At 44.9% G+C, this 20,822-nt stretch overlaps 1 protein-coding gene across 1 annotated transcript; it reads left to right on the top strand.

Annotated features, from left to right (window-relative positions):
• Positions 1-1,549: 1,549 nt before the first annotated feature.
• Positions 1,550-15,996, top strand: LOC310701964 (uncharacterized protein). Its single transcript, XM_083493543.1, has 5 exons — positions 1,550-2,221; positions 5,890-6,328; positions 9,955-10,052; positions 12,792-12,889; positions 15,315-15,996. The coding sequence occupies exons 2-5, from the start codon at positions 6,165-6,167 to the stop codon at positions 15,543-15,545; spliced, it is 591 nt and encodes a 196-aa protein (XP_083349669.1). The 5' UTR covers positions 1,550-2,221; positions 5,890-6,164; the 3' UTR covers positions 15,546-15,996.
• The last annotated feature ends 4,826 nt before the right edge of the window (positions 15,997-20,822 follow it).

Below are 20,822 nucleotides of genomic sequence, written 5' to 3'. Positions count from 1 at the left end.
GCAGCACATGGAAATGCCGTTTACCTTCCCGCCGGAGAGGTACCTATTTATCTACTTGCACTTTGATGTGCTTTCGAACTGCTAGGTGGGCAGGAGCAGGGACCGAGCAACGGGAGCTCACCCTGTCGCGGGGATTCGAACCGCCGACCTTGTGATCAGCAAGTCCTAGGCTCTGATTTAACCCATAGCGCCACCCGTGTAGACTTGTCTAAGCAAGAATGTTTTAAGCAGGCATCAAACAGAGTACAATGAAGGTGCCTGCCTGGTGTCAATAGGCAGGGAGTTTCAAAGTTTAGGTGCTGCCACACTAAAATACCAGATTTTTTTTGAGTTTCATGCGGCACCTGTAGCAGTGCCAGTTATGCAGATTGAAGCAGCCAAGTCTGCTCATGTGAGGTAAGGCAATCATGCAGTTAAGCTGGTCCCAATCGTAACACCTTGAACTTGGCCCAAATTGGCAACCGGTCTCTGAGCAGAGGTGTCATATGCCGACAGGGTCTCACTGCTGGCTGCCATCATGCCATATCATTCTGTGCTAACGGAAGCTTCCAGATCAGGCTCAAAGGAACCCCCCACGTACAGCACATTGCAGAGATCCGGTCTCAAAGTCACCGATGCACAAAGAACCGTGGCCAACCTTTCCGGATCCAGGAACAGAGTTGTCACTGTCATTCCCTTTGCAACTGGTTCAAGGCGCTTCTAATCTTCAAATGAATGAATGTAGGTCAGGGTCAGCCTGAGAAATCCTGCTCTCTTCTCCCCACTCCTGCATGTGAAAACGCCACCTTTAACTTGACGTGGTGCCATCTTAAACCCCCGCCCCCCATGTGCTTCATCTTGGCAGCTTAGGTTTTTTTTTGTTTAGATATCAGCCCAAAGATCCAACACTTCTTTGAGGAAGTCTTGGGGAGCGAGCGTTGAATGGTACAATACTGGCCGTCCCGGATTCAGAGTAACTACTTCTTGTTGTTTTGCGCTGTGTGGCTGCTGAAGAGGTTGGCTGGCCCCGCTCCCAGAATGAGCTTGAGGAAGAAATAAAAAGGTTGCCGGTGGGGAACCAAAACACAAAGGCGACACACAAGTAAAATACTTCGCCCACTTTTAATTGGATAGACGGTTGACTTGCTGCTGGGCTTAAGGATGGAAATGTATTTGAATTAAATATTGTGGCTCCAGTTCTTTCAGTGCACCTACTACATGGCCCAAAAGGCTTTCGTTATTGCTACACCTCTCTCGGAGAATGATAGAGAATCATAGAATGGTAGAGTTGGAAGAGACCCTGAGGATCGTCTAGTCCAACTATTGCAGGAATATTCAGCTGTCCCATAAGGCGATTGAACCTGCAACCTTGGCATTATCAGCACCACGCTCCAACCAGCTCAGATACTGAGGTCCAAAGCCAAAGGCCTTTTGGCAGTTCCCTCACTGTGAGAAGTTACAGGTAACCAAGAGGGCCTTCTTGGTAGTGGTGCCCGCCCTGTGGAATGCCCTCTCATCAGATGTCAAGGAAATAAACAACTTTCTGGCTTTTAGAAGACATCTGAAGGCAGCCTTGGTTAGAGAAGTTTTTAATGTCTGATGTTTTATTGTGTTTTTAATATTCTGTTGGGAGCCTCCCAGAGTGGCTGGGGAAACCTAGCCAGATGGGCAGGGTATAAATAATAAATTATTCTTATATTATTATTATAACCAACTGAGTCTTGCAATACTGAGAAGCTTCCAGCATTTAAAAGTTTTCTCCCACACCAGCTCTGTTCTTGGGATATTTTAACTAACTATCTGCAATCTCCCTAAATTTCCCAAGATGCAGTCTAGAGGCAGAATCAACGGTGTGGTACCCAGAATTACATATATGCCTGCAGAGGCCTTAAGAGGCTTCTGGATCAGCCAATGGTCTGTCTATTCCACCATTTTGCTCTCACAGTGGCTGACCAGATACCTGTGGGAAGCCTGCAAGGTGTGGACATGAGCACACCACCTGCAATTTCCAGCAACTCGTGTTCAGAGGTTGCAGTGCCTCAGAAAGTGCTCCTTTAACCTTTAAACAACGTTTTTGTTGTTTGATCTGCATTCCTTTCAAAAGCCAGCAGATGGCACAGGTCACATCGTAAATATTACTCCGTTCCATTTGGTCTGCATGCACTTTGTCCTCGAAGTTTTGCTTTTATCGCCTAACATCACTTCAAACAGCATACTTTTAAGGGAGGGACAAGGCCCTGAGGTAAGAGATGTTGGCTGTTGTGCAGGCATGGGTAAATCCGCATTAGATATTTGCTGAGTTAGGGTTGCCATATTTCTACAAGTAAAATTCGGGACACAAAAGTTTAAAAAGCTTTTTTTAACAACCCTGGTTTGGTCTGCTTTCCAGAATCCTGGCATGAAGCATAATCATTGTCTCAGCCAGGCAAGATTTGGTCTGAATTTATTTTGAATAAGTGTTAGTAATGAGAGGATCCCTTTTCTCTCAGGAGTCTATCTCATGGTTTCAGTTTGCAGCTGGCCAAGATGTTTTATGCTGACACTGTCTTTTTTCTGAAAATTCAATAAAAATATATGTTTAAAAAAACAAATTGTTTTATATTTTTTATGGATAATATAGGGAACTTGTAGCAGTAAAACAGTAAAAGTAGGCTAGGAATATTTCCATCTGTAATATTTTAATATTTCCATCTTTAATATTTCCATCTTTAATATTTTTCCATTATCTTTCGGTAAGGGTTTTTAATCTGTACTTGGTTTGAAATTTGCATACATTTGCAAGGACTTATGAGTGGTAGCTTTAAGAGATTTTCATCCTGGAATCAAAAAAGTCAAAATTCCACCACCCTGCCTTGGGTTGGAAACCACTGAAGAACCTTTGGCACTGTGAGGTGATGTATATAATAATAATAATAATAATAATAATAATAATAATAATAATAATAATATTTATACCCTGCCCATCTGGCTGGGTTTCCCCATCCACTCTGGTTGACTCCTAATAGAATATTGAAAACACGATAAAACATCAGACATTAAAAACTTCCCTAAACGAGGTTGCCTTCAGATGTCTTCTAAAAGTCAGATAGTTGTTTATTTCCTTGACATCTGATGGGAGGGCGTTCCGCAGGGCGGGCACCACTACCGAGAATGCCACTATGGAGAGAGCATGGAGAACTGGGAATGCTGGGAATTGTTGGAAGACATTGTTGAGGGTGCAACCGAGGCTGTGCACACATGATAAGGCACATCTCTCCCCTCCCCCAAGAATCACGGGAGCTATAGTTTAAGGGTGCTGGGACCTGCAGCTCTATGAGGGGTAAGGAAGAACGCAGCCCCATTGCCCGTATTGCAGAAAAGATCCAGCTGCTGTTTCAGTCAGTTTTAGCAGAGAGGGCACCATCATCACCTTTGCCTCAGGCAACACAGTGTCTTGGCCTAGTTCAGGCATAGCCAAACTTGACCCTCCATCTGTTTTGGGAGTACAGTTCCCATCATCCCTGACCACTGGTCCTGTTAGCTAGGTGTTATGTACTGAGTTGAATAGGATCCAAAAGGCAGCAGTCTGATTGGTCCTAGAACATTAGGATCCAAAATGCAGCAGTCTGATTGGTCCTAGAACAATAGGATTCAGAATGCAGCAGTCTGATTGGTCCTAGAACAATGCAGCAGTATGATTGGTCCGCAGGAGCCACCCAATACAGCTGCAGGTGAAAGTGAATCCGCAACCAGATTGGCCTACAGGTGACTCGCAGAATTAGCCAATCACATGGGGCCCATTGTGTAAATAATGTATATAAAGCTGACATTCAGGGGGAACTTCCGTTCCTCCTCGCCACTATGAGCTGAATAAAGGGCAAGAAATCCACTCTCGACTCCAAGTATATTTCACTAGGGATGGTGGGAGCTGTAGTCCCAAAACAGCTGGAGGGCCAAATTTGGCCATGCCTGGCCTAGTTGGAAGAAGAAAGTGGAGGGGGGTGTTAGAGTCAGGAAAGTAACTGCCCTTCTGGAACCTTCTGCCTGAGAAGTAGCTTCAAGATTAGGGTGGTCCAGCTCACCTCTGTGGGAGATGTGGATATGATTTTGGCATCACGCTGTCCACGACAAGCAACAGCCCACACAGGATCGGGCTGGAAATCTTACATGGAGTTCCACAGCCGTCCCCCCTCCCCATCTTCCCTGGATTAAGTCTGAGTTGTTACCGGTGAAGGCTTCGTTCCTGTTGTGAATGGCTCGCTCTCTCCTTTCAGACCTCATTTAATCAGACAGCCCCATTCACCCTTGATCTCTCTTCTTTCTCTCTCTCTCTCTCTCTCTCTCTCCACCTCCTCTCGTTCTTGCCGTTGAATGTGCCTTATTGTAAAGCTTTCCTCACATGGAGTTCCTTCCCACTGGGGGGGGGGGGCTTTCCCCTCCCCACACACAAACAAAAGTCTTCCAAACCCCCTATTCTAACTGGGAATTATTAACAGTCGGGCCCCCACTAACCACCTGCCAGGACTTTGGCCAAGCAAAACACTCTCCCTGCACCGCCCCCCCCCCAAGCTCTGAAGCGCTTCAGGCCTCGTGAAACGCAAAAGCCGAAGCTGAAGAAATGAGAATTCCCATCCTCTCCTTTAATCTGAAAACTCCTTTGTAGCAGGAAGGGGTGGTTTTCATTTTCTTCTCAGAATCTGAAATGTACAGAGGGCAAATACTAGGGTGACAGCTGCAGAAGGTGTTATGAGCAACAGATAAACTGTTGAAGTGTGTGGGTAGCAAAAAAACCCTGAAAGGTTTTGAGAGAAGGAATATGTAGGCTTGCGCAATGCAGAAGTTGCAAAGGCATTGGGAAGCCCTTTTTTTGGACGCTATGTTAAATGTGCGCAAAATCTTCCCATAGCCATCTAGTTGGCCGCTGTGACTGGACAGGCTTTTCATGTGATGCAGCAGAACCTGTCGTGTGTACAGTGAAAATGCACTTGTTTCTGCACATGCTGGGCAAGCATTATGTTTCAGTGCATTTTATTTATACTTTGCATGCCGGTATCGGCTAGTTTCAAGGTGATATATCCTGAGCTTAGTTTGGTGCATGTTCTTGGATCCTGCTCTGCCGCTGGCAACACAGGTGTCCTTTGTGGCTAGGAGTGCCTGTTGGCTCAAGAAAAAAATAGGTAAGGAGAATTCCCTGATATAACATCACCAAATGAAAAAATAGGCTGTTAGACCTTTAAAATGTGCCATCGTGAGTTCAAAACTTTCCTCTTCCCTTAGCACAGAATTACACCTTCGGTAAGTTAAAAATGGTTTACTTACGAACTCTCCACATGTCAGATTCATGTGCTTTTCCATACAGCATCCAGATAAATTTGCAAAGGCAGTCAAACTTGGCTTAGTTACAATGGTGAAAATTCCTAAATTACTGTTATAGGAACACAATAATGGCTTGTGAAAGCCATACGGCGGAGGTGGAAGAACCAGCTTAGCCTCTTCATATGCTGAGCTTCTTAAGTAGACTGGAGGGGAACAAAGCCTTGATTACTATGCCTCCCAGGTTGCTTTGAGTAGAGAAATGTGCTTTAAATCTGTCTTAAATGTATGGTATGTCTGCAGCCTGTGTTTGAGAAGCCATGGGACTCTTAATTTTCAACTCCTTAGACAGGCCAATACTTGGTTTCCCACTCATGTAAATCCAAAAATTCAACGTAACTTAATCCCAAATAATGGCACATTGTAACATATCCAAATTTTTTTACATCCTTAAACTCTTAAGGCAAGTCCCACTAGGTTAAATGTGACTTTCTTTTAGGCATGCAAAGTATTGAAGAAGCCATGCAGCCAAATTTCACACATAGGATTGCAGCCTGCACTTTCCTCACTCCCTGTGTTGAAATGATTTCGTTCTGGTTTCTACCTTTCGTGAGGCAGGTGGAAGGCAAAGCACCATGGTGACAGCCCAAACAAGGAAGACTAAAGAGCTTGGATGCCACCGTGCTGCACGACTGCACACCAGGTCCTAAACTCCGAATCCGGCAGGTTAGTCATCAGGCCAATAGGCAAATGAGGGGCTGCTCTTGTTGTGAAGAAAGTGGGAAGGGGGGCAGTGAGTGGAAGGGATAGAGGCCGGCCCTGGGAAGTTCAGGAAGGAAGGAATAAGTTCAGGTGCAATCTTTGCTTTTATCCCTATGATGTTCTAGCAGATTATGATGGCATATCCAGGCCATGTCTGGCCCCATTGTTCAGGACATGCCAAAGATTCTCACAGGTGGGCTGACTCCAATGGGTCTGGAAGATGGAACCTGCAAAGGATTCAGAAGAAGGAAGCTGTAAGCAGTCCCCTGCCAGACTATCAACAGTATCTCCACAGGTGAGCAGTGACCTATCACTTGGGTCAAGGGTTTGGGAGAGCCCTAAGCCCCACAGAGCAGTCCTGTCAGAGACAGGAATCAGAGCAGAGCACTGATCTGATGGAGGGAACGTTCTTTCATATGTGGTGGACTTGTAAAAGAGTATTGGGAAATGATCCATAATGAATTGAAAAAAATGTTTAAAAGTAAAAAGGTAAAGGTAAAGGACCCCTGACAGTTAAGTCCAGTCGCAGACGATTCTGGGGTTGCGACGCTCATCTCGCTTTACTGGCCGAAGGAGGCGGTGTTTGTCCACAGACAGTTTTTCTGGGTCATGTGGCCAGCAGGACTAAGCTGCTTCTGGCGAAACCAGAGAAGCGCACAGAAACGCTGTTTACCTTCCTGCCAGAGCGGTACCTATTTATCTACTTGCACTTTTGACGTGCCTTCGAACTGCTAGGTTGGCAGGAGCTGGGACTGAGCAACAGGAGCTCACCCTGTTGCAGGGATTCAAACCGCCGACCTTCTGATCGGCAAGCCCAAGGCTCAGTGCCACCCGCATCCTTCTTTCCTCCCAAAACCAGAGTCCTTTCTGCTGGGGATAATTCAGACTGAAATTCCCAGGTATCAGAAAATGTTATTTATGTATGCCACTACTGTGGCCCGTGTTTCGTTAGCCCAAAAATGGAAAACGAGCAAGGTCCCAACCAAAGAAGAATGGCAACTTAAGTTGACAGAATATGCGCAGCTTGCAGACTTAACATATAAAGTAAGATAACAAGAAGAACATATGTTTAGAGAAGATTGGAAAATGTTTATTGAAAATATGGAAAATAATTGTGTACAGCTGAAAAAGCTGGCAGCATTAAGATAAATTCAACAGTGTAAATAAGTTTTGATGGATGCAATAATGGTGTAGTTTTTGCAAATGGTGTAGTTTTTGTAAAATATGCAGGGATTTATGATATGCAAAATGAACCATGGAAAGAGAAAAAGGGAAGTCATTGATATCTTAAGAATTTAAAAATGAGTATTTTAAACTGTAAAACAGAAAAATTAATAAAAATTATATGCAAAAAAGAACAAAGCACTTTCTGGTTTGTCATGGTCAAAGGCCTGACTAATAAACATGTCTTTACTTGCCTGTGGGAGGGCACCAGAGGCAGAATTAGCTAGGCCTCCCTTGGCAAGGCATTCCAGAACCTGGGAGCATCCCAGAACCTCGGAGGGAGAGCGGTCCTCTTTTGAGTTCCATCCAAACATGCTTTATACATTGGTGGGACAGACAGAAGGGCCTTTCAAGTTGCGGTGCAACTGGGATTATGGTTAGAGAGGCGGCTTTCAACAGAACATTAAAAACAGAATAAAACTTCAAAGATTAAAAACCTCCCTAAACAGGGCTGAGTTCTATGACAGAAGAAACTTTGGAGATATACAGATCTGCTAAGAAAATAAATAGGTTTTTATTATTCCTGTTATCGGTTATTTAAAATTTGAATGGAGTTTGTTATTTGGAATTGTTCTTCTTAGCCACCTCAAAGACCTGTTCTTAAGATGAAATGCAACCTCTAAAAAAAACCCCAAAAGCCCCACCAACCTCATGTACTTTCTCATGAGTTGTCCTACTGATATCAACGGGCTTAAGTGCACAGTTGTGGGTTGAGAAGAGGCTGGAAGGAAGCTCCTGCATTTTACAAATCAGCAATACTTCACTAAAAACAGGTGTACAATGAATTATAGAATGAGGTGTTTGCAGGTTGGGGAGCGAAGGGAAGCTCATTAATCAAAAACTGGAATGAATAATATATTGTATCCGCAATGAAATGGACCTGTTTAAACCCACTAAAGCACCTTATGGAAATTTGCAACAAAGTGGGGAACATGTTTGAGTAATATATAACAAATGCCAACAATAAAACATTTCAAGGGTAGAGTTTGCCCTTGTAAGAGCTACATTTTTATATTTCTCCTGCATTGTGCTCTTCCCTTCACTCCTTTTGAAAACAATTTATCTATTTTTCAAAAATGCATTATTAGCTTTAGCACAGCAATGCAACTTGTACAAAACTTTAAACGACAACAACAACTTTTAATATCCAATGCTGGAGATCACAATCAGGAGAGTGTTACTCCTACTGGACTTTGAAACATTGGCATCTAGTTGGCCATTGTGGGAAACAGGAAGTTGGACTAGGTGGTCTGATCCAGGATGTATTTTCTTACACATCCCTGGGGGACAGAAAGGACCAATGGCCTGCTGGAAATAACCGAGAACCATGATGAACAGGTTGAAATTGCCATCTTTCTGGTAACGTGGCTCAAACGGGGCCCTGTGGAATGCCTCCCATCAGATGTCAAAGAAATAAACAACCATCTGATGTTTAGAAGACATCTGAAGGCAGCCCTGTTTAGGGAAGTTTTTTATGACTGATGTTTTAATGTATTTTTAATCTCTTGCTGGAAGCCACCCAGAGTGGCTGGGGAGATGGGTGGGGTATAAGTAATAAATAATAATAATAATAATAATAATAATAATAATAATAATAATAATAATTATTATTATTATTATTATTATTATTATTATTATTATTATTATTATCATCATCATCATCATCATCAAACCAGCATCTAGAGGATATATTGTTGTTGTTGTTGTTGTTTAGTTGTTTAGTCGTGTCCAACTCTTTGTGACCCCATGGACCAGAGCACGCCAGGCACTCCTGTCTTCCACTGCCTCCCACAGTTTGGTCAAACTCATGCTGGTAGCTTCGAGAACACTATCCAACCATCTCGTCGTCCTTTGTTGTCCCTCCACCTTTCCCCACATCAGGGTCTTTTCCAGGGAGTCTTCTCTTCTCATGAGATGGCCAAAGTATTGGAGTCTCAGCTTCACGATCTGTCCTTCCAGTGAGCGCTCAGGGCTGATTTCCTTAAGAATGGATGCGTTTGATCTTCTTGCAGTCCATGGGACTCTCAAAAGTCTCCTCCAGCACCATAATTCAAAAGCATACATTATTCGGCGATCAGCCTTCTTTATGGCCCAGCTCTCACTTCCATACATCACTACTGGGAAAACCATAGCTTTTACTATACGGACCTTTGTTGGCAAGGTGATGTCTTTGCTTTTTAAGATGCTGTCTAGGTTTGTCATTGCTTTTCTCCCAAGAAGCAGGCGTCTTTTAAACTACGCCAATGTGACAAGCATAGATGAGTGCCTAGGCTCCAGACTGGACATGATGAAGCCCGATCTAAAATGTGGGGTTCTGATCATGGTTTGGATGCAGTGATGGCTGGTAGAGCAGAAAACAGGGAGACAGCAGTAGGTGGAGCTAGAGCCAGTAACAGGCGGAGCCAACTAATTTTGGCCCCATCCTCCTCGCTGCTGAGATCTACAAGCGGCAACAGGGAGGAAGCTGCCAGGCAGTGCCACCCATAAGACTGGTTATAATTAAGAAGGCAGGCAGGCAAGAGCTGGCTGAGAGCAGAGTGAGTTTGGTAGGGCAGTGCCCCATTTGCCCAGGTTCATCAGCCTTCAACACTTGGATGGGTTGCTGTTGGGAGGGAGCTAGTTTAATAAACTCAACCCGGATGGTAGGTGTTTCCAGTAGGGAGGGACAACATGGCCTCTTGTTATCTTTCTCCTCAGGCTGCTGGGCTCAGAGAGAGCCTCCTACTTCCTGCGTCCACCTACCAAGGAGCAGCCAGTAAGCCCTCGGGTGAAGCGCCTGCTGGTGACTGGTTTAGGTGAGTGTACGCTGCTTCATGGGACACGGGTGGCGCTGTGGGTTAAACCACAGAGCCTAGGACTTGACGCTCAGAAGGTTGGCGGTTTGAATCCCCGCGATGGGGTGAGCTCCCGTTGCTCGGTCCCTGTTCCTGCCAACCTAGCAGTTCGAAAGCACGTCAAAGTGCAAGTAGATAAATAGGTACTGCTCCGGCGGGAAGGTAAACGGCGTTTCCATGCGCTGCTCTGGTTCGCCAGAAGTGGCTTAGTCATGCTGGCTCCCTCGGCCAATAAAGCGAGATGAGCACCGCAACCCCAGAGTCGTCCACAACTGGACCTAATGGTCAGGGGTCCCTTTACCTTTACCTTTTATGCTGCTTCATAGGAACTTTTTGGCTACTTTGCCTCTTCATCCCAGTCCGGTAGTGTAGTGGCAAATTCAGAAGTAATATTCACAGACCTCCCCTCCCCCCTGCCCCACAGTCACTCTCCCTTCTAAGATTATGAAACAATATTATACAACAATAATGATGGGATACAGCACAAAAAATCCATGCTGATCTCCACATGTTGCCTTTCAGCTAGATCTATTTTCTGTGCTCATATATGGGCAAATTGTTTGGAGGGCTCCGAATCTTTTGGAGCTACTTAAAGTTGTGTTTTCCTTGACGTTCCATTGCACTTCACCATTCCCTTGAAACCCATCCTTTGGACCCTCTAGGAAACTCAACAAACCTGCTACACCTCTAATTGGATGCGAGGAGTGCAGATGAATGGGACATAGCTGTGGGCAGCCTGAGGAAATATAATTCACCTTGGGCTTGCTCATAAAACGCAAGTCCAGAGCGAGAGACTAGGGTGATGCCCGCGGTTTCCAAGCACTCTTCTCATTGCGAGACTTTTGTGGGTGAGCTGAGAATTTGTTTGGACCCTGAGTGAGAACCTAGAGGCTGAGTGGGAGGGTGTGTCAGAAGGAAAAATAAACCAATGCTTATTTTTTAATATGTTAGTAAATTGGTATTCATGTCACATTTTTCTATCAAGCTATGTCTTTTTGTTGTTGCTTCATTCTTTTGTACACTGCTTGGAGATATTTTTAATGTATCGAGTGGTATACAAATTAAATAATCAGTCAAACTGAAGTACCTTGTGTTTTCAGTGTTCAGTGCTTATCTTTGGAACACAGGAAGTAGCAACTCCTCTGTGTTCTTTTCTCATGTCTTCTCCAGAGTGACCCCAGGAGCCGATCCTCAGTGGTCGACTCTCCTCCTTTCACTGTGATGCTCTCCAATCAACACAAAGGGTGAGAAGAATTCCCATTGGCTGAAAATTTCCCCTTTCATGCTGATTGGACAGCTCTAGGATGCTGAGGATGTTAGAATTCCTGCTCTATGACTGCAGTCATGGGATTGTTGTCTATCACATGACGGTATATGTTTTGACTCCACAGAGTGGGAAGTGACAGAGACAAGATGTTTGTGTTACTGTGTTCCATGAAGTGGGACTATTGTCCTTTGTGCTTTTTTTCTCTTTGCTGTCTGATGCTAGAGAGAGAGGGAGCCGCGTTGCAGTGCTCCGTGTGTGTTTATAGGTTAATAAAGTAGATTAGCCAAAATGCTGAGTTGCTGAGGTCTGTCACGCAAGCTGTGAAGACTCTGCGGATCCCTAAGTGTTCTGATGTCTGTTGGCATCGGTCGCTGTGATGTTTGGGCAGAAGAAAGCTTTTGAAGCTCCTGAACGATTGACCAGGAGGGAGAGAACATGCCAGTCGGGCATGTCTCTCTGCCAGGGTCCTACTTGAGTGTAGGACGAGCTCCTGACAGAGGACAGGGACTTTGCAGCAGAAATAGAAATGGGTGTTCAACTCCCTGCAACCCCGAATCTCTGATGATAAAGTGGGACTGTGAACCGTTTTCAAACCACGAGGTGGTTCCTTGTTTCGAGTTGATTAGCACAGCATCAGAACGTGCTGCTATGTATGAGGAGCAGTTTGAGCCCCAGGTTCCAGAGGGCCATTGGCGAAGGCACCCTCTGTGTTTTTAATACAGTGGTACCTTAGGTTACATACGCTTCAGGTTGCATACGCTTCAGGTTACAGACTCCGCTAACCCAGAAATATTACCTCAGGTTAAGAACTTTGCTTCAGGATGAGAACAGAAATCATGCTCCTGCGGCGCGGCAGCAGCAGGAGGCCCCATTAGCTAAAGTGGTGCTTCAGGTTAAGAACAGTTTCAGGTTAAGAGCGGACCTCCGTAACGAATTAAGTACTTAACCTGAGGTACCACTGTATTCTATTGGGGAAACCCAGCCAGGTGGGCGGGGTATAAATAAGCCCTCATCATGGCTCCCACCTGGTTGCTTGCCAGCAGGGAACCCGTAAGCTATGTGGCCGGCAGTGAAATGGGTGATCCCCTGAAATTCCCTTCCCGTCAGTCTGCTAACAGGCTGCTAAACCAACAGCTGTATATATGCTTGCATCAGTTTCACAAACTCAGTCACGACCAGTTATGGCTAGTGCTGCCAAATTATCAGATGATTTTTTCCTTTTTCGTGTCGTGAGTCATGAGGTGAAGTGATTGCGGTGGGCTGTGTGGAGATTCACTTGTCTCATGAAAAGTCTCCTTTAATTCCAAGTATCTCTTTGGGGGGGGAAGCGTTTTGTGTTTTGATTGCTTTTGATTTATGAGTCGCTTGTTGCCACATAAAAAGAGTCTCTAAGTGACATTCACACTTTTTAAAAAAACCACCCTGATCCACAGATATGGGCGCTGAGGAGGTCTGGATGGCCCTGCACGAGGAACCCAAACGCCAGCGTGAGGCTGCAGCAGCTAAGAAGGGCCGCTTACTCTCTCAGCAGGTGAGAGGGATACTTGGGACCAGACCCTACAGAAAACCCAGATGTGTCTGGGAACTATTATTTTACTGTCACACTGCTACCCCTCTCATATCTGTCTTAAAGACTTCTTCAATACCTATCTATTAACCTGTTAGGAGCCGGACCACTGGTTCATTTTGCTCAGTAGTTTTTATTCTGACTGGCTCTTCAGGCTTCAAAAGCAATAATAATAATAATAATAATAATAATAATAATAATAATAATAATAATAATTTATTTGTACCCTGCCCATCTGGCTGGGTTTTCCCAGCCACTTTGGGCAGCTTCCAACAAAGATTAAAAATACATAAAAATGTCACACATTAAAAAGTTCCCTGAACTTTAAGATGTCTTCTGAATGTCAGGTAGTTATTTTTCTCTTTGACATCTGGTGGGAGGGCATTCCCCAGGGTGGGCGCCACTGCCAAGAAGGCCCTCTGCCTGGTTCCCTGTAGCTTTGCTTCTCGAAATGAGGGAACCGCCAGAGGGCCCTTGGCGCTGGACCTCAGCGTCCAGGCAGAACGATGGGGGTGGAGATGCTCCTTCAGGTATACTGAGCCGAGGCCATTTAGAAGAACACTGCTGGATCAGGCCAATGGCCCAACCAGTCCAGCATCCTGTTCTCACAGTGGCCAACCAGATGCCTGTGAGGAGAAATCCTGTGGGTTTCAGAGAGGGGAATTTCCAAGTTCTGCCCGGAGGTGGAGACACCGGGAATTGAACCTAGCATCACAGGTGCTTTTTAAACTGCAATTTAACCTTTTATGCCACCCTCCAGTTGCTGTTCTGATGCTCGGGCCAGCTTACAGTAATTTAAGGAAACATAACAAAGCAATAGCAAAAATATAAAGTTTATGTTTTGTTCTGAGGCCTAGCATGTCCTAACTTCTCTCAGCCGTAGTCCTGGTTTGCACCCCACTGTGAGTGAATGGCCTTTCTCTCTTAACTGGTTTCCTGTGCTGACTTTGCCATTCTGAGCAACTGGACAGGCTTTTAACACTGTGGAACACCCACATCTTCATAGAATCATAGAATCATAGAGTTGGAAGAGACCACAAGGGCCATCGAGTCCAACCCCCTGCCAAGCAGGAAACACCATCAGAGCACTCCTGACATATGGTTGTCAAGCCTCTGCTTAAAGACCTCCAAAGTAGGAGACTCCACCACACTCCTTGGCAGCAAATTCCACTGTCAAAACAGCTCTTACTGTCAGGAAGTTCTTCCTAATGTTTAGGTGGAATCTTCTTTCTTGTAGTTTGGATCCATTGCTCCGTGTCCGCTTCTCTGGAGCAGCAGAAAACAACCTTTCTCCCTCCTCTCTCCATCTTGTTTTTGGCCTGTCATTTAGCGGACATCACATAAGTATTAGTGTGGAACAGGGAAATGTGAGTCATGGGTGGCCTCCTGACAGCTTCCAAGCTAGGATCCCTAAATCAGCCAGCTGATTGCATGGGTATTTATTTATTAAGTGGGTGAAAGAGATCCCCAATCCTACAAAATTCTGATTAGATAAAATCTTCACTGCTCACTTTCCTCACCTCAGATGCTAACAGGAGCCAAATAAAGCCTCGTGAGTCACACAGTAGTCCTGCATCTGATGCAGTGAGCTTTAGCCCATAAGAGCTTATGCCAATGGGACACGGGTGGCGCTGTGGTCTACACCACTGAGCCTCTTGGGCTTGCTGATCAGAAGGTTGGCGGTTCAAATCCCCTCGACGGGGTGAGCTCCCGTTGCTCTGTCCCTGCTCCTGCCAACCTAGCAGTTAAAAAGCACACCAGTGCGAGTAGATCAATAGGTACCGGCGTTTCCATGTGCTCTGGTTTCCGTCACGGTGTCCCGTTGAGCCAGGAGTGATTTAGTCATGCTGGCCACATGACCCGGAAAGCTGTCTGCATCAAATGCCAGCTCCCTCGGCCTGAAAGTGAGATGAGCGCCACAATCCCATACAGTGGTACCTCGGGTTAAGTACTTAATTCGTTCCAGAGGTCCGTACTTAACCTGAAACTGTTCTTAACCTGAAGCACCACTTTAGCTAATGGGGCCTCCTGCTGCTGCTGCGCCGCTGGAGCACGATTTCTGTTCTCATCATGAAGCAAAGTTCTTAAGCTGAAGCAATATTTTTGGGTTAGCGGAGTCTGTAACCTGACGTGTATGTAACCTGAAGCGTATGTAACCCGAGGTACCACTGTAGTTGCCTTTGACTGAACTTAACTGTCCAGAAGTCCTTTGCCTTTACCTTTTTTATAAGAGCTGTCAGTCTGCCAGGGTCTAGGTTTGATAGACTTTACATTAAGTTGATGAATAAATAAATACCTGGACTGACTCTGTCAGCGCCCTCATCCCTTTTGGGAGGCCTTATCCCAGTCTGTGGCTACCACCTGAAGCTCTGCTGCTGCCTCCCTCAAGGTACCCTGGCTGGGACATCCTTCTACGCCGCAGTGTCTGCAGCAAGTATCTCAGCGGCGGCAACAGCTGCGTGCTATGCACCGTCTTGCGAAGCAGCACCAGCGAACAGCCAGCCACCTTCTGGCCACAAAGCACCTCGCTGATCTTGGTGACCCTTACGGAACAGAAGGACCAAGGCGCTACTTCCATTGCTCTTTGAACCCCAAACGGGTGCAGGCGTGTTCGGCATAACTAATTCTGGAACGGGAGAGGGGCTACTATCAGCCCCAGAGAGCATGGCCTGCAGAGGCGTGGCCCCTTCTCCGAGATCTCCAAATGTTTAGAGGAGTCTCTAGCCCTTTCAGTTAGATAGAAATGCAGGGAGTATTCTGCATTGACTTATCCCAGCGTTCCAGTGAGGGCAAAAGCACAGTGATAAGTGTGCCTTCTTCCTTGTATTAGAATCATATCCTGTTCTTCAGCACAAAGGTTCCCAGCACCTTTTAAGCAGCTGTATTTGACAAAGGTGATTGACTACATGGAATTGGCAGAAATGACTGGCAGAATCCGTTACCAGGGAGAAGAGTCGGTGGAAGAAGATTGGAAAAAGTTTAAAGACTATCTACAGAAATACTGTAAAATCAAGGAATGTTAAAAGGACAATGGACTGAAAATAAGTGGTGTTCGTAATAAGATTAATAAGAATATGTAAATTTGGATTGATAATGATGGAAACTACATTTTTATTATAGTTCAAGATGTTGAGTAAAAGTAATTGACAGAGGGTAAGGACTTGCTGAATTAAATATTTGAACTGTAATACAGAAAGGGAGGTGTGAGGAGGTCAAGAAACTAGTGAGTAAATTACAATATATGGAAATATAATTCTTTTTTAAAAACTTTTTTCTGGGTGGCTTTATGGGTGTTTGGTATGATTTTTTATCTTGTTAACTGTCGTTTTGTTTCGCTCTCTATTTTTTTTTATTATACTTGTAACTCTATCTGTTTTATGTGTTTTAACTTTATAACTTGTTTAAAATATGTCCTAATAAACATCATTAAAAAAATAAATAAAGCAGCTGTATTTGACACTTTTAAAGCAAGTATCATCTCTCTCTCTGGGTATCTCACATGCAGGGAGCAGGATTATTTCCTTGCTTGGGGTGTGTGCAGACTGTTTCCACCTGTTCTATATTTTGTATATTTGTAAATAAATAAAACATTACAAAAAAGGCAGTAAGTCTCCTGTGAATCTCTCCTTCCAAAGGAAGCCAAACTCTACTAACTGTACTAACTACTGGGGCATTTCTCATTGCTTATAGACATTGGGGGTGGGACATGTAATACCACAGATATATTTAGGGCTTGGGATGCAAGTTCTCCAAAGAGTGCCTTCTCCAGTACCAACCACCTTGGACTTTACAATGGTCAGGTGAGGCCTTGTTGGTGCTGCTGCCACCACTAGAGGCTGCCCAGTTGGAGCTTAAATGTGGCAGGGCCTTTTTAGTGATGGCGCCCCAGTTGTGGAATGTCCTCCCTGGTGAGGTATGCCTGTCTCCATCATTTTTAACTTTCAGGAGGAATTTGAAAACATTCCTCTTTACCCGAGCATTTGGGAACTGAAGAATACTGTTGCTGGAAATGTCATGATCATCAGATGGAATAATGTTTTTAACTGAATGTGTTTTAGAATGCTTTAAATCAAAAGTGCTTTCAGATAATTTTAATTGTAATAGAGTTTTTTTAAATGATGTTTTAACTGATTTAGAATGTTTTAGTTTTTAAATTGTGCGTGTGTTTGCCATCCGGGACTCTTTCTGGAAAAAGGACAAGTTGTTGTTGTTGTTATTATTATTATTATTATTATTATTATTATTATTATTATTATTAATAATAATAAATCCTAGTTTTACTAAATTTATTCATTAAGTCCCACGACTAAGAAAGTCCCAAAGCGACTTTCAGATATATGGAAATGAAATCTATGTTGGGATTGATTGTAGACGACAGTTCTGCATGCTGGATCCCAGACTCCTGGGGGATCTCTTTCACAGAAAACTTTAACAAAAATCCAGCTTTAACTTTTCCCGAAAGCAAATCTTTTGGTTAGCTGTGTATAATCTCATTTAATAGAACATTTCCTATTAGGAGTCTTTGACATCTTTTTGCCCAGTGGAGGAATCTCAGCCTTCTGGCGCAGAAGCCAGAAGGAGCTTTTCACATAGAACATTAGCATACAAACAATGAAACCGTGTTTCCAAGATGTTGCCTACGAGTTCAAGGACTCTGGATCTTACAGAGTTTCTCATTCTGCGGACAATGGCTCATTACAGCCTCAACATCTGCCTGGTACAACCTGCAGGGGCCGTGACAGTGGGAGCGACAAATGCAGCTGCTTAATCAGGACTCTGCGAAAGAAAACTGATAGGCAGGCGTCACAGAATGGAGTGCAAAAGAAAAGAATAGGAACCACAGCAGGCTTCTTATATGTAGAAGTCGGCAACTTCTTTCAAAGCTTCTAGGGCAGTCAAATGTTGAAGTAGGACAGGCCTTTCTGAACATTTTAAAGTGGTAGTTTTTTGCAGCGGCTTCTTCTCTCGCTCTCTTCCAGCGCTGCAACACAACACACTCTGCCTGCCAAAATACCTCCTCCTTCATAGCTGCAAAAAGGTTCGGGAGCCTTGGATTTTTCTGCATCTGTTTACGGTACTTTCTGTGTTTGGGAGTGCACAGAGAATTATCCAAGGGAAGGTCATTGTGTTTCTCATTGGTATTCCACATTCCGCAGACTGCACAGCCCATGCACCCGCAGTTTGTGGACTGGCAGGCAACAGCACAGGAGGAAACAGATGACCTGTCTGGAGAAATACAGACACCAGTAGTTCTGAACACCACCTTCTGATCCTTGCCAGCTGGATATTGCAGGGTCTGGGGCAGAGCCACCAACAAGGCTGCCTGGTGAAGATTTTGAACAGGCTGTAGCTGCTTCCAGATGACCTGTTTACTGAACATTCCCCCCTGGTTTGTTTGCAAAAGGTTTGCAGGATGCTTAAACTAAGGTTACCAGATTTTTTTCCAATGAATCCAGGGACGCTTTTCAACTTCAATGGATTTTGTATGGGGACTGATTTGTAAATCCGGGGACTGTCCCCGGGAAACGGGGATGTATGGTAACCTTAGGTTAAACGATGTAGGCCATTCATTGAGCATTCGTTCTCACTTGTTTGTGGCCAGGGAGATGTAGCAAGCAAGTTCATTTCCCAGTCATTTTTTCCTCATTGCATATAAAGTCTGATTTGGGGGGTGAAGCAGGCTTAATGCATTCATTATTTATCCAATTGCCTTTATATATCACCTTTCTGCCAAGAAACCCAATTGTGACATATTAGAACAAAAGCTGCAAAGTAATTCTCAGCGCAAGCTCCCTTCCCCAGACTTCTTCAATGTTGCCTTGCCTCAGGACAGGAAGGTGTCAAGTAGCCCCAGGGAAGCGGGGGGGGGGGGGCTGCCCAAATGAATAGGAGCTGGGGACTTAGGATCACTATGGTTCGAAAGTCGATAAATAGAAGCCCAAGACTAAGGCTGAGCCAGGTATTCTTTACCTGGATTTCAGTTCTGATGAGAGGCTGTCAAAGGAAGGCTTTGGTTGCAGCCACTGAGAGCCCTTGTCTTCTGGGAATTTGTCTAATTCCCAAAGCCATCCAAGCTGGCGACCACCACCGCGTCTTCTGGGAGTAAGTTACATGGTTAAACTTTGAAATTAACTACTGGAACTGCGCCCTGAGTCTACAGGTTTGCTACTCAAGCACAGTAAAGGTAAAGGGACCCCTGACCATTAAGTCTAGTCGTGACCAACTCTGGGGTTGTGGTGCTCATCTCACTTTATTGGCTGAGGGAGCTGGCGTACAGCTTCCGAGTCATGTGGCCAGCATGACTAAGCCACTTCTGGAGAACCAGAGCAGCGCACGGAAACACCGTTTACCTTCCCGCTGGAGTGGTACCTATTTATCTACTTGCACTTTGACGTGCTTTCGAACTGCTAGGTTGGCAGGAGCAGGGACCGAGCAACAGGAGCTCAACCCGTCACGGGGATTTGAACCGCCAACCTTTTGATCGGCAAGTCCTAGGCTCTGTGGTTTAACCCACAGCACCACCTGCATCCTTGCTTATATTATCACGAGAATCTCAGGGGGTTTTGTTTTTGTTTTAAAGCAGGCTTCCTAAAACGCAGCCCTCCAGATGTTTTTGGCCAACAACTCCCATAATCCCTAGCAAGCAGGAACAATGGTCAGGGATGATGGGAATTGGAGTCTCAAAAGATCTGGAGGGCCAAGTTTGAGGAAGCCCGTTTTAAAGCATTGATTAGCTCTCATGGTTGCAGAGGAAAAATTGGAGATGTCACCAATCCATTTCCCGCTATACGTTTTTCTCTCTTTCCCCTTTCCTTTACAAACAAAAAATGTAATTTGCAATCTGGGTCTTGAAGGATGAATAACATTTTCAAATGAAGCAGATTGAGGTTACTCCAGAGCTGCTACAGTTTAAAGCCAATCATCTTCCAGTCTTTCTGATATGAGAATTTGTATTTTTCCAGCTGCGGAATTTTGATCAATTTTATTGATGAAATACAGAAAAGGGTGAACTTTGACATTGAAGTAGGCTAGAAAGGCAGGTGCAGTTCCATGCCATTCCTCAAGGGGGCTCTCTGGAAGCTGAGCCACCTAACCTGCTTCACCACTACGTTTCCAACCTGTAAACATGTTTAGACTCTTGCTTGCTCACCTTTGCATGGAGAGAGTCGCGTGTTGTGCAAAAGTACATATGCACCAAGTTATACTTAAGGGATGCGGGTGGCGCTGTGGATTAAACGACAGAGTCTAGGACTTGCCGATCGGAAGGTCGGCGGTTCGAATCTCCGCGACGGGGTGAGCTCCCGTTTCTCAATCCCTGCTCCTGCCAACCTAGCAGTTCGAAAGCACATCAAAGTGAAAGTAGATAAATAGGTACCACTCCGGCGGGAAGGTAAACGGCGTTTCCATGCGCTGCTCTGATTCGCCAGAAGTGGCTTAGTCATGCTGGCCACATGACCCGGAAGCTGTACGCCGGCTCCCTTGGCCAATAAAGCAAGATGAGCACCGCAACCCCAGAGTCGGCCACGACTGGACCTAATGGTCAGGGGTCCCTTTACCTTTATACGTCTCACTACAATCCTTTTGCTGAGATACTGCTTATGGTGGCCCTCAAAAAGTAGCTGTCGTGCTTGAGCTCCGAGGTAAACATGCTGTTTTTGAGCAAAGTCAACAAAGGAACTTGTGGCTGGCGCCTTAAGGACTACCAGTTTCGTTGTGGCATAAGGTTTCATCAGATATAGGGGGAGTGGGCTGTAGTCCATGAAATCTTATGCCACAAATCTGTTAGTTGATAAGGTGGTATTTTTGCAGCAAGAGGCTTAACAGAGCTACCCCTTCTGCAAGATATTTTTTATCAGTAACTCTCAATTTCAGTATATATGGAAGATTATTTTTTTTA

This window comes from Podarcis liolepis (assembly GCF_965112155.1).
Source record: "Podarcis liolepis genome assembly, chromosome: 2".
Classification (NCBI taxonomy): domain Eukaryota; kingdom Metazoa; phylum Chordata; class Lepidosauria; order Squamata; family Lacertidae; genus Podarcis; species Podarcis liolepis.
The sequence above is the reverse complement of the archived record's forward strand: the minus strand, read 5'-3'. Positions and strand labels throughout refer to the sequence as shown.

What these genes read in the sequence shown, in the direction of transcription:
- LOC310701964 (XM_083493543.1), top strand. Translation starts at nt 6,165, where the DNA reads ATGATGGCATATCCAGGCCATGTCTGGCCCCATTGTTCAGGACATGCC. An exon ending in TATCAACAGTATCTCCACAG is followed by an intron (nt 6,329 to 9,954) that starts GTGAGCAGTGAC and finishes CTTTCTCCTCAG; the next exon opens with GCTGCTGGGCTCAGAGAGAG. An exon ending in GCCGCTTACTCTCTCAGCAG is followed by an intron (nt 12,890 to 15,314) that starts GTGAGAGGGATA and finishes GCCTCCCTCAAG; the next exon opens with GTACCCTGGCTGGGACATCC.